This window comes from Oncorhynchus keta, chromosome 10 (genome assembly GCF_023373465.1).
Source record: "Oncorhynchus keta strain PuntledgeMale-10-30-2019 chromosome 10, Oket_V2, whole genome shotgun sequence".
Lineage (NCBI taxonomy): Eukaryota > Metazoa > Chordata > Actinopteri > Salmoniformes > Salmonidae > Oncorhynchus > Oncorhynchus keta.
The window spans coordinates 81,063,443-81,078,664 of NC_068430.1; the positions used below are offsets into that span (position 1 = coordinate 81,063,443).

Below are 15,222 nucleotides of genomic sequence, written 5' to 3' on the forward strand. Positions count from 1 at the left end.
GTAACTGTGTGTGAGAGAGAGAGCATGCTAACTGTAACTGTGTGAGAGAGAGAGAGCATGCTAACTGTAACTGTGTGAGAGAGAGAGCATGCTAACTGTAACTGTGTGTGAGAGAGCATGAGAGAGAGAGCATGCTAACTGTAACTGTGTGTGAGAGAGAGAGAGCATGCTAACTGTAACTGTGTGAGAGAGAGAGAGCATGCTAACTGTAACTGTGTGAGAGAGAGAGAGCATGCTAACTGTAACTGTGTGTGAGAGAGAGAGCATGCTAACTGTAACTGTGTGAGAGAGAGAGAGCATGCTAACTGTAACTGTGTGTGAGAGAGAGAGAGCATGCTAACTGTAACTGTGTGTGAGAGAGAGAGCATGCTAACTGTAACTGTGTGAGAGAGAGAGAGCATGCTAACTGTAACTGTGTGTGAGAGAGAGAGCATGCTAACTGTAACTGTGTGTGAGAGAGAGAGCATGCTAACTGTAACTGTGTGTGAGAGAGAGAGCATGCTAACTGTAACTGTGTGTGAGAGAGAGAGCATGCTAACTGTAACTGTGTGTGAGAGAGAGAGCATGCTAACTGTAACTGTGTGAGAGAGAGAGAGCATGCTAACTGTAACTGTGTGTGAGAGAGAGCATGCTAACTGTAGCTGTGTGAGAGAGAGAGGCATGCTAACTGCTAGCTATGTGAGAGAGAGAGAGCATGCTAACTGTAACTGTGTGTGAGAGAGAGCATGCTAACTGTAGCTGTGTGAGAGAGAGAGAGTATGCTAACTGTAGCTGTGTGTGAGAGAGAGCATGCTAACTGTAACTGTGTGTGAGAGAGAGCATGCTAACTGTAGCTGTGTGTGAGAGAGAGCATGCTAACTGTAACTGTGTGTGAGAGAGAGCATGCTAACTGTAGCTGTGTGTGAGAGAGAGTATGCTAACTGTAACTGTGTGTGTGTGAGAGAGTCTGAGAGAGAGAGAGGAGAGCATGCTAACTGTAACTGTGTGAGTTAGAGTATGCTACCTGTAACTGTGTGTGTGTAGAGAGAGAGAGAGAGAGAGAGAGAGAGAGAGAGAGAGAGAGAGAGAGAGAGAGAGAGAGAGAGAGAGAGAGAGAGAGAGAGAGAGAGAGAGAGAGAGAGAGAGAGAGAGAGAGAGCATGCTAACTGTAACTGTGTGTGAGAGAGAGCATGCTAACTGTAACTGTGAGAGAGAGAGAGAGAGAGAGAGAGAGCATGCTAACTGTAACTGTGTGTGAGAGAGAGAGCATGCTAACTGTAACTGTGTGTGAGAGAGAGAGAGTATGCTAACTGTAACTGTGTATGAGAGAGAGAGCATGCTAACTGTAACTGTGTGTCTGAGAGAGACCATGCTAACTGTAACTGTGTGTGAGAGAGAGAGAGCATGCTAACTGTAACTGTGTGTGAGAGAGAGAGCATGCTAACTGTAACTGTGTGTGAGAGAGAGAGAGCATGCTAACTGTAACTGTGTGTGAGAGAGAGAGAGCATGCTAACTGTAACTGTGTGTGAGAGAGAGGGAGTATGCTAACTGTAACTGTGTGTGAGAGAGAGAGAGCATGCTAACTGTAACTGTGTGTGAGAGAGAGCATGCTAACTGTAGCTGTGTGTGAGAGAGAGAGCATGCTAACTGTAGCTGTGTGTGAGAGAGAGCATGCTAACTGTAGCTGTGTGTGAGAGAGAGAGCATGCTAACTGTAACTGTGTGTGAGAGAGAGAGAGCATGCTAACTGTAACTGTGTGTGAGAGAGAGAGAGAGCATGCTAACTGTAACTGTGTGTGAGAGAGAGAGAGAGCATGCTAACTGTAACTGTGTGTGAGAGAGAGGGCATGCTAACTGTAGCTGTGTGTGAGAGAGAGAGCATGCTAACTGTAACTGTGTGTGAGAGAGAGCATGCTAACTATAGCTGTGTGAGAGAGAGAGAGCATGCTAACTGTAGCTGTGTGTGAGAGAGAGCATGCTAACTGTAACTGTGTGTGAGAGAGAGCATGCTAACTGTAGCTGTGTGAGAGAGAGAGCATGCTAACTGTAGCTGTGTGAGAGAGAGAGAGCATGCTAACTGTAGCTGTGTGAGAGAGAGAGAGCATGCTAACTGTAACTGTGTGTGAGAGAGAGCATGCTAACTGTAGCTGTGTGAGAGAGCGAGAGTATGCTAACTGTAGCTGTGATGAGAGAGAGCATGCTAACTGTAACTGTGTGAGAGAGAGAGCATGCTAACTGTAACTGTGTGTGAGAGAGAGCATACTAACTGTAACTGTGTGTGAGAGAGAGAGCATGCTAACTGTAACTGTGTGTGAGAGAGAGAGCATGCTAACTGTAACTGTGTGAGAGAGAGAGAGCATGCTAACTGTAACTGTGTGTGAGAGAGAGAGAGAGCATGCTAACTGTAACTGTGTGTGAGAGAGAGAGAGCATGCTAACTGTAACTGTGTGTGAGAGAGAGAGAGTATGCTAACTGTAACTGTGTGTGAGAGAGAGAGCATGCTAACTGTAACTGTGTGTGAGAGAGAGAGAGTATGCTAACTGTAACTGTGTGTGAGAGAGAGAGCGAGTATGCTAACTGTAACTGTGTGAGAGAGAGAGAGCATGCTAACTGTAACTGTGTGTGAGAGAGAGAGCATGCTAACTGTAACTGTGTGAGAGAGAGAGCATGCTAACTGTAACTGTGTGAGAGAGAGAGCATGCTAACTGTAACTGTGTGTGAGAGAGAGCATGCTAACTGTAGCTGTGTGAGAGAGAGAGTATGCTAACTGTAGCTGTGTGTGAGAGAGAGCATGCTAACTGTAACTGTGTGAGAGAGAGAGAGCATGCTAACTGTAACTGTGTGAGAGAGAGAGAGCATGCTAACTGTAACTGTGTGTGAGAGAGAGAGCATGCTAACTGTAACTGTGTGTGAGAGAGAGAGCATGCTAACTGTAACTGTGTGAGAGAGAGAGAGCATGCTAACTGTAACTGTGTGTGAGAGAGAGAGAGCATGCTAACTGTAACTGTGTGAGAGAGAGAGAGCATGCTAACTGTAACTGTGTGAGAGAGAGAGAGCATGCTAACTGTAACTGTGTGTGAGAGAGAGAGAGCATGCTAACTGTAACTGTGTGAGAGAGAGAGAGCATGCTAACTGTAACTGTGTGAGAGAGAGAGCATGCTAACTGTAACTGTGTGAGAGAGAGAGAGCATGCTAACTGTAACTGTGTGTGAGAGAGAGAGAGCATGCTAACTGTAACTGTGTGTGAGAGAGAGCATGCTAACTGTAACTGTGTGTGAGAGAGAGAGCATGCTAACTGTAACTGTGTGTGAGAGAGAGAGCATGCTAACTGTAACTGTGTGTGAGAGAGAGAGCATGCTAACTGTAACTGTGTGAGAGAGAGAGAGCATGCTAACTGTAACTGTGTGTGAGAGAGAGCATGCTAACTGTAGCTGTGTGAGAGAGAGAGAGCATGCTAACTGTAGCTATGTGTGAGAGAGAGAGCATGCTAACTGTAACTGTGTGTGAGAGAGAGCATGCTAACTGTAGCTGTGTGAGAGAGAGAGAGTATGCTAACTGTAGCTGTGTGTGAGAGAGAGCATGCTAACTGTAACTGTGTGTGAGAGAGAGCATGCTAACTGTAGCTGTGTGAGAGAGTTATGCCCCCTGTAACTGTGTGTGAGAGAGAGCATGCTAACTGTAGCTGTGTGAGAGAGAGAGAGAGCATGCTAACTGTAGCTGTGTGAGAGAGAGAGAGCATGCTAACTGTAACTGTGTGTGAGAGAGAGCATGCTAACTGTAGCTGTGTGAGAGAGAGAGTATGCTAACTGTAGCTGTGTGTGAGAGAGAGCATGCTAACTGTAACTGTGTGAGAGAGAGAGAGCATGCTAACTGTAACTGTGTGAGAGAGAGAGAGCATGCTAACTGTAACTGTGTGTGAGAGAGAGAGCATGCTAACTGTAACTGTGTGTGAGAGAGAGAGCATGCTCTGTAACTGTGTGAGTTAGAGAGCATGCTAACTGTAACTGTGTGTGAGAGAGGGAGTATGCTAACTGTAACTGTGTGTGAGAGAGAGCATGCTAACTGTAACTGTGTGAGAGAGAGAGCATGCTAACTGTAACTGTGTGTGAGAGAGAGAGAGCATGCTAACTGTAACTGTGTGAGAGAGAGAGAGCATGCTAACTGTAACTGTGTGTGAGAGAGAGAGCATGCTAACTGTAACTGTGTGTGAGAGAGAGAGCATGCTAACTGTAACTGTGTGAGAGAGAGAGAGCATGCTAACTGTAACTGTGTGTGAGAGAGAGAGAGCATGCTAACTGTAACTCTAGTGTGATGAGAGAGAGCATGCTAACTGTAACTGTGTGTGAGAGAGAGAGCATGCTAACTGTAACTGTGTGAGAGAGAGAGTACATGCTAACTGTAACTGTCTGAGAGAGAGCATGCTAACTGTAACTGTGTGTGAGAGAGAGAGCATGCTAACTGTAACTGTGTGTGAGAGAGAGAGCATGCTAACTGTAACTGTGTGAGAGAGACCAGCATGCTAACAGCTCTGTGTGAGAGAGAGCATGCTAACTGTAGCTGTGTGTGAGAGAGAGCATGCTAACTGTAACTGTGTGTGAGAGAGAGAGCATGCTAACTGTAACTGTGTGTGAGAGAGAGCATGCTAACTGTAACTGTGTGTGAGAGAGAGAGCATGCTAACTGTAACTGTGTGTGATGAGAGAGCATGCTAACTGTAACTGTGTGTGAGAGAGAGCATGCTAACTGTAACTGTGTGTGAGAGAGAGAGCATGCTAACTGTAACTGTGTGTCTAGAGAGAGAGCATGCTAACTGTAACTGTGTGTGAGAGAGAGAGCATGCTAACTGTAACTGTGTGTGAGAGAGAGAGCATGCTAACTGTAGCTGTGTGTGTGAGAGACCTGTAGCTGTGTGAGAGAGAGAGAGCATGCTAACTGTAGCTGTGTGTGAGAGAGAGAGCATGCTAACTGTAACTGTGTGTGAGAGAGAGCATGCTAACTGTAACTGTGTGTGAGAGAGAGCATGCTAACTGTAACTGTGTGTGTGAGAGACCTGTAGCTGTGTGTGTAGAGCATGCTAACTGTAGCTGTGTGAGAGAGAGAGAGCATGCTAACTGTACTGTGTGTGAGAGAGAGCATGCTAACTGTACTGTGTGTGAGAGAGAGCATGCTAACTGTAACTGTGTGTGAGAGAGAGAGCATGCTAACTGTAACTGTGTGAGAGAGAGAGAGCATGCTAACTGTAACTGTGTGTGAGAGAGAGAGCATGCTAACTGTAACTGTGTGAGAGAGAGAGAGCATGCTAACTGTAACTGTGTGTGAGAGAGAGAGGCATGCTAACTGTAACTGTGTGAGAGAGTTAGAGCATGCTAACTGTAACTGTGTGTGAGAGTAGCATGCTAACTGTAACTGTGTGTGAGAGAGGAGCATGCTAACTGTAACTGTGTGAGAGAGAGAGCATGCTAACTGTAACTGTGTGTGAGAGAGAGAGCATGCTAACTGTAACTGTGTGTGAGAGAGAGCATGCTAACTGTAACTGTGTGTGAGACCAGGGAGCATGCTAGCTGTAACTGTGTGAGAGTTAGAGAGCATGCTAACTGTAACTGTGTGTGAGAGAGAGAGCATGCTAACTGTAGCTGTGTGTGAGAGAGAGAGCATGCTAACTGTAACTGTGTGTGAGAGAGAGCATGCTACTGTAACTGTGTGTGAGAGAGAGAGCATGCTAACTGTAGCTGTGTGTGAGAGAGAGAGCATGCTAACTGTAGCTGTGTGTGATAGAGAGAGCATGCTAACTGTAACTGTGTGTGAGAGAGAGAGCATGCTAACTGTAACTGTGTGTGAGAGAGAGAGCATGCTAACTGTAACTGTGTGTGAGAGAGAGAGCATGCTAACTGTAACTGTGTGTGTTCCAGGATGATGTGATGATGCCTCAGCGAATACATCTCCAATACGAGGCCTGCCTCTTCAACTCTACCTCTGTAAGTACTACTGTCTGTCTAGAGACCAGGGAGTACAGCTCTAGTCTGATGAGTTACCCCCCCTCTCTACCTCTGTCAGTACTACTGTCTGTCTAGAGACCAGGGAGTACAGCTCTAGTCTGATGAGTTACCCCCCCTCTCTACCTCTGTAAGTACTACTGTCTGTCTAGAGCCCAGGGAGAACAGCTCTAGTCTGATGAGTTACCCCTCCCCCTCTCTACCTCTGTCAGTACTACTGTCTGTCTAGAGACCAGGGAGAACAGCTCTAGTCTGATGAGTTACCCCTCCCTCTCTACCTCTGTAAGTACTACTGTCTGTCTAGAGCCCAGGGAGTACAGCTCTAGTCTGATGAGTTACCCCCCCCTCTCTACCTCTGTCAGTACTACTGTCTGTCTAGAGACCAGGGAGAACAGCTCTAGTCTGATGAGTTATCCCTCCCTCTAGAGACCCAGGGAGAACAGCTCTAGTCTGATGAGTTATCCCTCCCTCTAGAGACCAGGAGTACAGCTCTAGTCTGATGAGTTATCCCTCCCCTAGAGCCCAGGGAGTACAGCTCTAGTCTGATGAGTTATCCCTCCCTCTGAGCCCAGGGAGAACAGCTCTAGTCTGATGAGTTATCCCTCCCCTAGAGCCAGGAGTACAGCTCTAGTCTGATGAGTTATCCCTCCCTCTAGAGAGACCCAGGGAGAACAGCTCTAGTCTGATGAGTTATCCCTCCCTCTAGAGCCCAGGGAGTACAGCTCTAGTCTGATGAGTTATCCCTCCCTCTAGAGCCCAGGGAGAACAGCTCTAGTCTGATGAGTTATCCCTCCCTCTAGAGCCCAGGGAGTACAGCTCTAGTCTGATGAGTTATCCCTCCCTCTAGAGCCCAGGGAGAACAGCTCTAGTCTGATGAGTTATCCCTCCCTCTAGAGCCCAGGGAGTACAGCTCTAGTCTGATGAGTTATCCCTCCCCCTAGAGCCCAGGGAGTACAGCTCTAGTCTGATGAGTTATCCCTCCCTCTAGAGACCAGGGAGAACAGCTCTAGTCTGATGAGTTATCCCTCCCTCTAGAGCCCAGGGAGTATAGCACTAGTCTGATGAGTTATCCCTCCCTCTCTACCTCTGTCAGTACTACTGTCTGTCTAGAGCCCAGGGAGTACAGCTCTAGTCTGATGAATTATCCCTCCCTCTCTACCTCTGTCAGTACTACTGTCTGTCTAGAGCCCAGGGAGAACAGCTCTAGTCTGATGAGTTATCCCTCCCTCTAGAGCCCAGGGAGTACAGCTCTAGTCTGATGAGTTATCCCTCCCTCTAGAGACCAGGGAGTACAGCTCTAGTCTGATGAGTTATCCCTCCCTCTAGAGACCAGGGAGTACAGCTCTAGTCTGATGAGTTATCCCTCCTCTCTACCTCTGTCAGCACTACTGTCTGTCTAGAGACCAGGAGTACAGCTCTAGTCTGTTGAGTTATCCCTCCCTCTGTCCATCTCCTCCTCCATATCTCCATCCATCTCCTCCCTCCTCTCCATTTCCTCCCTCCATATCTCCATCCATCTCCTCCTGCTCTTTCTCCTTATCCTCCCTGCCTCTCTCCATCTCCTCCCATCCTCTCTCCATCTCCTCCTTCCCTCTCTCCCTCCCTCTCTCCATCTCTTCCCTCCCTCTCCATCTCTTCCTCCCCTCTCTCCATCTCCCTCCCTCACCCCCCTTCGTCCCTCTCTCTCTCCCTCCCTCTATCTCCATCTACCCCTCTCTCCCTCCTGCTCTCCCTGTCTCCTCTAAATGATCATAACAGACAGGAAAACTTTAACATTCTGTATGTCCGGAGTTCCCCACATTCCTTCTGTCCTGTGAACTTGGGTTGTGTTTCTGGTAGAGTGGTGTGGGTGGGTGTATATTAAGGTGTGTCTCAGTGTGAGCTGTGGGATTACAGGTTAAAGGTTAGGGGGTCATGTGTAGTAGGTGAGGGAGAGTTGCAGGAGATACGGGGGGGGCTGGAGAGAGAGGGACAGAGAGATATTAGAGAGATATTAGAGAGATATTAGAGAGATATTAGAGAGATAATAGAGAGAGAGAGATAATAGAGAGAGAGAGAGAGAGAGAGACAGAGATATATTAGAGAGATACTAGAGAGACAGAGAGAGAGACAGAGAGATAATAGAGAGAGGGACAGAGAGATATTAGAGAGAGAGGGACAGAGATATATATTAGAAAGATAATAGAGAGAGAGAGAGAGATAATAGAGATACGGAGAGATAATACAGAGACAGAGAGACAGAGAGAGTGAATGGGGAAAAAGGGAAGTAAGGCCATGTGGTTTCTCTGCTTATTTGCCCTTTGAACTGTGTGGGTGTGCAGCAGACAGGGTGTAGAGAGGAAATGAGAGGGATTGGTTCAGCTATGTGGAATAATAATATGGGTTCACTTTAGGGTTGTTTTACATCTCCACTGGTAGATCATTCCTCTCTGTCTGTCTGGTAGATCATCTGTCTGGTAGATCATTCCTCTGTCTGGTAGATCATCTGTCAGGTAGATCATTCCTCTCCATCTGTCTGGTAGATCATTCCTCTCTGTCTGTCTGGTAGATCATCTGTCTGGTAGATCATTCCTCTCCATCTGTCTGGTAGATCATTCCTCTGTCTGGTAGATCATTCCTCTCCATCTGTCTGGCAGATCATCTGTCTGGTAGATCATTCCTCTCCATCTGTCTGGTAGATCATTCCTCTCTGTCTGTCTGGTAGATCATCTGTCTGGTAGATCATTCCTCTCCATCTGTCTGGTAGATCATTCCTCTGTCTGGTAGATCATTCCTCTGTCTGGTAGATCATTCCTCTGTCTGGTAGATCATTCATCTGTCTGGTAGATCATTCCTCTCCGTCTGTCTGGTAGATCATTCCTCTCCATCTGTCTGGTAGATCATTCCTCTCCATCTGTCAGGTAGATCATTCCTCTCCATCTGTCTGGTAGATCATTCCTCTCCATCTGTCAGGTAGATCATTCCTCTCCATCTGTCTGGTAGATCATTCCTCTGTCAGGTAGATCATTCCTCTCCATCTGTCTGGTAGATCATTCCTCTCCATCTGTCTGGTAGATCATTCCTCTCTATCTGTCTGGTAGATCATTCCTCTCCATCTGTCTGGCAGATCATTCCTCTCTATCTGTCTGGTAGATCATTCCTCTCCATCTGTCTGATAGATCATTCCTCTCTGTCTGTCTGGTAGATCATCTGTCTGGTAGATCATTCCTCTCTGTCTGTCAGGTAGATCATTCCTCTCTGTCTGTCTGGTAGATCATTCCTCTCCATCTGTCTGGTAGATCATTCCTCTCTGTCTGTCTGGTAGATCATTCCTCTCCATCTGTCTGGTAGATCATTCCTGTCTGTCTGGTAGATCATTCCTGTCTGTCTGGTAGATCATTCCTCTATGTCTGTCTGGTAGATCATTCCTCTCCATCTGTCTGGTAGATCATTCCTCTCTGTCTGTCTGGTAGATCATTCCTCTCCATCTGTCTGGTAGATCATTCCTCTCCATCTGTCTGGTAGATCATTCCTCTCCATCTGTCTGGTAGATCATTCCTGTCTGTCTGGTAGATCATTCCTGTCTGTCTGGTAGATCATTCCTGTCTGTCTGGTAGATCATTCCTCTCTGTCTGTCAGGTAGATCATTCCTCTCCATCTGTCAGGTAGATCATTCCTCTCCATCTGTCTGGCAGATCATCTGTCTGGTAGATCATTCCTCTCTATCTGTCTGGTAGATCATTCCTCTCTATCTGTCTGGTAGATCATTCCTCTCCATCTGTCTGGCAGATCATCTGTCTGGTAGATCATTCCTCTCCATCTGTCTGGTAGATCATTCCTCTCCATCTGTCTGGTAGATCATTCCTCTCCATCTGTCTGGCAGATCATCTGTCTGGTAGATCATTCCTCTCCATCTGTCTGGTAGATCATTCCTCTCTGTCTGTCTGGTAGATCATCTGTCTGGTAGATCATTCCTCTCTGTCTGTCTGGTAGATCATTCCTCTCTGTCTGTCTGGTAGATCATTCCTCTCCATCTGTCTGGTAGATCATTCCTCTCTGTCTGTCTGGTAGATCATTCCTCTCCATCTGTCTGGTAGATCATTCCTGTCTGTCTGGTAGATCATTCCTCTATGTCTGTCTGGTAGATCATTCCTCTCCATCTGTCTGGTAGATCATTCCTCTCTGTCTGTCTGGTAGATCATTCCTCTCCATCTGTCTGGTAGATCATTCCTCTCCATCTGTCTGGTAGATCATTCCTCTCCATCTGTCTGGTAGATCATTCCTGTCTGTCTGGTAGATCATTCCTGTCTGTCTGGTAGATCATTCCTGTCTGTCTGGTAGATCATTCCTCTCTGTCTGTCAGGTAGATCATTCCTCTCCATCTGTCAGGTAGATCATTCCTCTCCATCTGTCTGGTAGATCATTCCTCTCTATCTGTCTGGTAGATCATTCCTCTCTATCTGTCTGGTAGATCATTCCTCTCTATCTGTCTGGTAGATCATTCCTCTCCATCTGTCTGGCAGATCATCTGTCTGGTAGATCATTCCTCTCCATCTGTCTGGTAGATCATTCCTCTCCATCTGTCTGGTAGATCATTCCTCTCTATCTGTCTGGTAGATCATTCCTCTCTATCTGTCTGGTAGATCATTCCTCTGTCTGGTAGATCATTCCTCTCCATCTGTCTGGTAGATCATTCCTCTCCATCTGTCTGGTGGAGATCATTCCTCTGTCTGGTAGATCATTCCTCTCCATCTGTCTGGCAGATCATCTGTCTGGCAGATCATTCCTCTCCATCTGTCTGGTAGATCATTCCTCTCTGTCTGTCTGGTAGATCATCTGTCTGGTAGATCATTCCTCTCCATCTGTCTGGTAGATCATTCCTCTGTCTGGTAGATCATTCCTCTGTCTGGTAGATCATTCCTCTGTCTGTCTGTAGATCATTCATCTGTCTGGTAGATCATTCCTCTCCGTCTGTCTGGTAGATCATTCCTCTCCATCTGTCTGGTAGATCATTCCTCTCCATCTGTCAGGTAGATCATTCCTCTCCATCTGTCTGGTAGATCATTCCTCTCCATCTGTCTGGTAGATCATTCCTCTCCATCTGTCTGGTAGATCATTCATCTCCATCTGTCAGGTAGATCATTCCTCTCCATCTATCTGGTAGATCATTCCTCTCTATCTGTCTGGTAGATCATTCCTCTCTATCTGTCTGGTAGATCATTCCTCTCTATCTGTCTGGTAGATCATTCCTCTCCATCTGTCTGGCAGATCATTCCTCTCTATCTGTCTGGTAGATCATTCCTCTCCATCTGTCTGGTAGATCATTCCTCTCTGTCTGTCTGGTAGATCATCTGTCTGGTAGATCATTCCTCTCCATCTGTCTGGTAGATCATTCCTCTCCATCTGTCTGGTAGATCATTCCTCTCTGTCTGTCTGGTAGATCATTCCTCTCCATCTGTCTGGTAGATCATTCCTGTCTGTCTGGTAGATCATTCCTGTCTGTCTGGTAGATCATTCCTCTATGTCTGTCTGGTAGATCATTCCTCTCCATCTGTCTGGTAGATCATTCCTCTCTGTCTGTCTGGTAGATCATTCCTCTCCATCTGTCTGGTAGATCATTCCTCTCCATCTGTCTGGTAGATCATTCCTCTCCATCTGTCTGGTAGATCATTCCTGTCTGTCTGGTAGATCATTCCTGTCTGTCTGGTAGATCATTCCTGTCTGTCTGGTAGATCATTCCTCTCTGTCTGTCAGGTAGATCATTCCTCTCCATCTGTCAGGTAGATCATTCCTCTCCATCTGTCTGGTAGATCATTCCTCTCTATCTGTCTGGTAGATCATTCCTCTCTATCTGTCTGGTAGATCATTCCTCTCTATCTGTCTGGTAGATCATTCCTCTCCATCTGTCTGGCAGATCATCTGTCTGGTAGATCATTCCTCTCCATCTGTCTGGTAGATCATTCCTCTCTATCTGTCTGGTAGATCATTCCTCTCTATCTGTCTGGTAGATTATTCCTCTCCATCTGTCTGATAGATCATTCCTCTCTGTCTGTCTGGTAGATCATCTGTCTGGTAGATCATTCCTCTCTGTCTGTCAGGTAGATCATTCCTCTCTGTCTGTCTGGTAGATCATTCCTCTCCATCTGTCTGGTAGATCATTCCTCTCTGTCTGTCTGGTAGATCATTCCTCTCCATCTGTCTGGTAGATCATTCCTGTCTGTCTGGTAGATCATTCCTCTATGTCTGTCTGGTAGATCATTCCTCTCCATCTGTCTGGTAGATCATTCCTCTCTGTCTGTCTGGTAGATCATTCCTCTCCATCTGTCTGGTAGATCATTCCTCTCCATCTGTCTGGTAGATCATTCCTCTCCATCTGTCTGGTAGATCATTCCTGTCTGTCTGGTAGATCATTCCTGTCTGTCTGGTAGATCATTCCTGTCTGTCTGGTAGATCATTCCTCTCTGTCTGTCAGGTAGATCATTCCTCTCTGTTGTCAGGTAGATCATTCCTCTCCATCTGTCAGGTAGATCATTCCTCTCCATCTGTCTGGTAGATCATTCCTCTCTATCTGTCTGGTAGATCATTCCTCTCTATCTGTCTGGTAGATCATTCCTCTCTATCTGTCTGGTAGATCATTCCTCTCCATCTGTCTGGCAGATCATCTGTCTGGTAGATCATTCCTCTCCATCTGTCTGGTAGATCATTCCTCTCCATCTGTCTGGTAGATCATTCCTCTCCATCTGTCTGGTAGATCATTCCTCTCCATCTGTCTGGTAGATCATTCCTCTCTATCTGTCTGGTAGATCATTCCTCTGTCTGGTAGATCATTCCTCTCCATCTGTCTGGTAGATCATTCCTCTCCATCTGTCTGGTAGATCATTCCTCTCCATCTGTCTGGTAGATCATTCCTGTCTGTCTGGTAGATCATTCCTGTCTGTCTGGTAGATCATTCCTGTCTGTCTGGTAGATCATTCCTCTCCATCTGTCTGGCAGATCATCTGTCTGGCAGATCATTCCTCTCCATCTGTCTGGTAGATCATTCCTCTCTGTCTGTCTGGTAGATCATCTGTCTGGTAGATCATTCCTCTCCATCTGTCTGGTAGATCATTCCTCTGTCTGGTAGATCATTCCTCTGTCTGGTAGATCATTCCTCTGTCTGGTAGATCATTCATCTGTCTGGTAGATCATTCCTCTCCGTCTGTCTGGTAGATCATTCCTCTCCATCTGTCTGGTAGATCATTCCTCTCCATCTGTCAGGTAGATCATTCCTCTCCATCTGTCTGGTAGATCATTCCTCTCCATCTGTCAGGTAGATCATTCCTCTCCATCTGTCTGGTAGATCATTCCTCTGTCAGGTAGATCATTCCTCTCCATCTGTCTGGTAGATCATTCCTCTCCATCTGTCTGGTAGATCATTCCTCTCTATCTGTCTGGTAGATCATTCCTCTCTATCTGTCTGGTAGATCATTCCTCTCCATCTGTCTGGCAGATCATTCCTCTCTATCTGTCTGGTAGATCATTCCTCTCCATCTGTCTGATAGATCATTCCTCTCTGTCTGTCTGGTAGATCATCTGTCTGGTAGATCATTCCTCTGTCTGTCAGGTAGATCATTCCTCTCTGTCTGTCTGGTAGATCATTCCTCTCCATCTGTCTGGTAGATCATTCCTCTCCATCTGTCTGGTAGATCATTCCTGTCTGTCTGGTAGATCATTCTGTCTGTCTGGTAGATCATTCCTCTATGTCTGTCTGGTAGATCATTCCTCTCCATCTGTCTGGTAGATCATTCCTCTCTGTCTGTCTGGTAGATCATTCTCTCCATCTGTCTGGTAGATCATTCCTCTCCATCTGTCTGGTAGATCATTCCTCTCCATCTGTCTGGTAGATCATTCCTGTCTGTCTGGTAGATCATTCCTGTCTGTCTGGTAGATCATTCCTGTCTGTCTGGTAGATCATTCCTCTCTGTCTGTCAGGTAGATCATTCCTCTCCATCTGTCAGGTAGATCATTCCTCTCCATCTGTCTGGTAGATCATTCCTCTCTATCTGTCTGGTAGATCATTCCTCTCTATCTGTCTGGTAGATCATTCCTCTCTATCTGTCTGGTAGATCATTCCTCTCCATCTGTCTGGCAGATCATCTGTCTGGTAGATCATTCCTCTCCATCTGTCTGGTAGATCATTCCTCTCTATCTGTCTGGTAGATCATTCCTCTCTATCTGTCTGGTAGATTATTCCTCTCCATCTGTCTGGTAGATCATTCCTCTCTGTCTGTCTGGTAGATCATCTGTCTGGTAGATCATTCCTCTCTGTCTGATCAGTAGATCATTCCTCTCTGTCTGTCTGGTAGATCATTCCTCTCCATCTGTCTGGTAGATCATTCCTCTCTGTCTGTCTGGTAGATCATTCCTTCCATCTGTCTGGTAGATCATTCCTGTCTGTCTGGTAGATCATTCCTCTATGTCTGTCTGGTAGATCATTCCTCTCCATCTGTCTGGTAGATCATTCCTCTCTGTCTGTCTGGTAGATCATTCCTCTCCATCTGTCTGGTAGATCATTCCTCTCCATCTGTCTGGTAGATCATTCCTCTCCATCTGTCTGGTCTTCCTGGTCTGGTAGATCATTCCTGTCTGTCTGTCTGGTAGATCATTCCTGTCTGTCTGGTAGATCATTCCTCTCTGTCTGTCAGGTAGATCATTCCTCTCTCTCTGTCTGGTAGATCATTCCTCTCCATCTGTCTGGTAGATCATTCCTCTCTCTGTCTGGTAGATCATTCCTCTCTATCTGTCTGGTAGATCATTCCTCTCTATCTGTCTGGTAGATCATTCCTCTCTGGTAGATCATTCCTCTCCATCTGTCTGGTAGATCATTCCTCTCCATCTGTCTGGTAGATTCATCTGTCTGGTAGATCATTCCTCTCCATCTGTCTGGTAGATCATTCCTCTCCATCTGTCTGGTAGATCATTCCTCTATCTGTCTGGTAGATCATTCCTCTCTATCTGTCTGGTAGATCATTCCTCTGTCTGGTAGATCATTCCTCTCCATCTGTCTGGTAGATCATTCCTCTCCATCTGTCTGGTAGATCATTCCTCTCCATCTGTCTGGTAGATCATTCCTCTCTATCTGTCTGGTAGATCATTCCTCTCCATCTGTCTGGCAGATCATCTGTCTGGTAGATCATTCCTCTCCATCTGTCTGGTAGATCATTCCTCTCTGTCTGTCTGGTCAATCATTCCTCTATGTCTGGTAGATCATTCCTCTCTGTCTGTCTGGTAGA

The 15,222-nt window shown here is 46.3% G+C and overlaps 1 protein-coding gene across 3 annotated transcripts in view; it reads left to right on the top strand.

The window, feature by feature from the left end:
- Positions 1-15,222, top strand: part of LOC127932535 (UDP-GlcNAc:betaGal beta-1,3-N-acetylglucosaminyltransferase-like protein 1) — an 80,290-nt gene that overhangs the window by 4,288 nt on the left and 60,780 nt on the right. For 2 of the 3 annotated variants that reach the window (XR_008145910.1, XM_052528442.1), the window contains exon 2: positions 5,888-5,953. Coding sequence is in view for 2 of the 3 variants with exons in the window: in XM_052528442.1 (XP_052384402.1) it covers positions 5,897-5,953 (57 nt within the window). In the remaining variant the exon portion in view is untranslated. Of the gene's footprint in view, positions 1-5,732; positions 5,954-15,222 lie in introns of those variants that run through there. The other variant, XM_052528441.1, reaches the window with a different exon arrangement.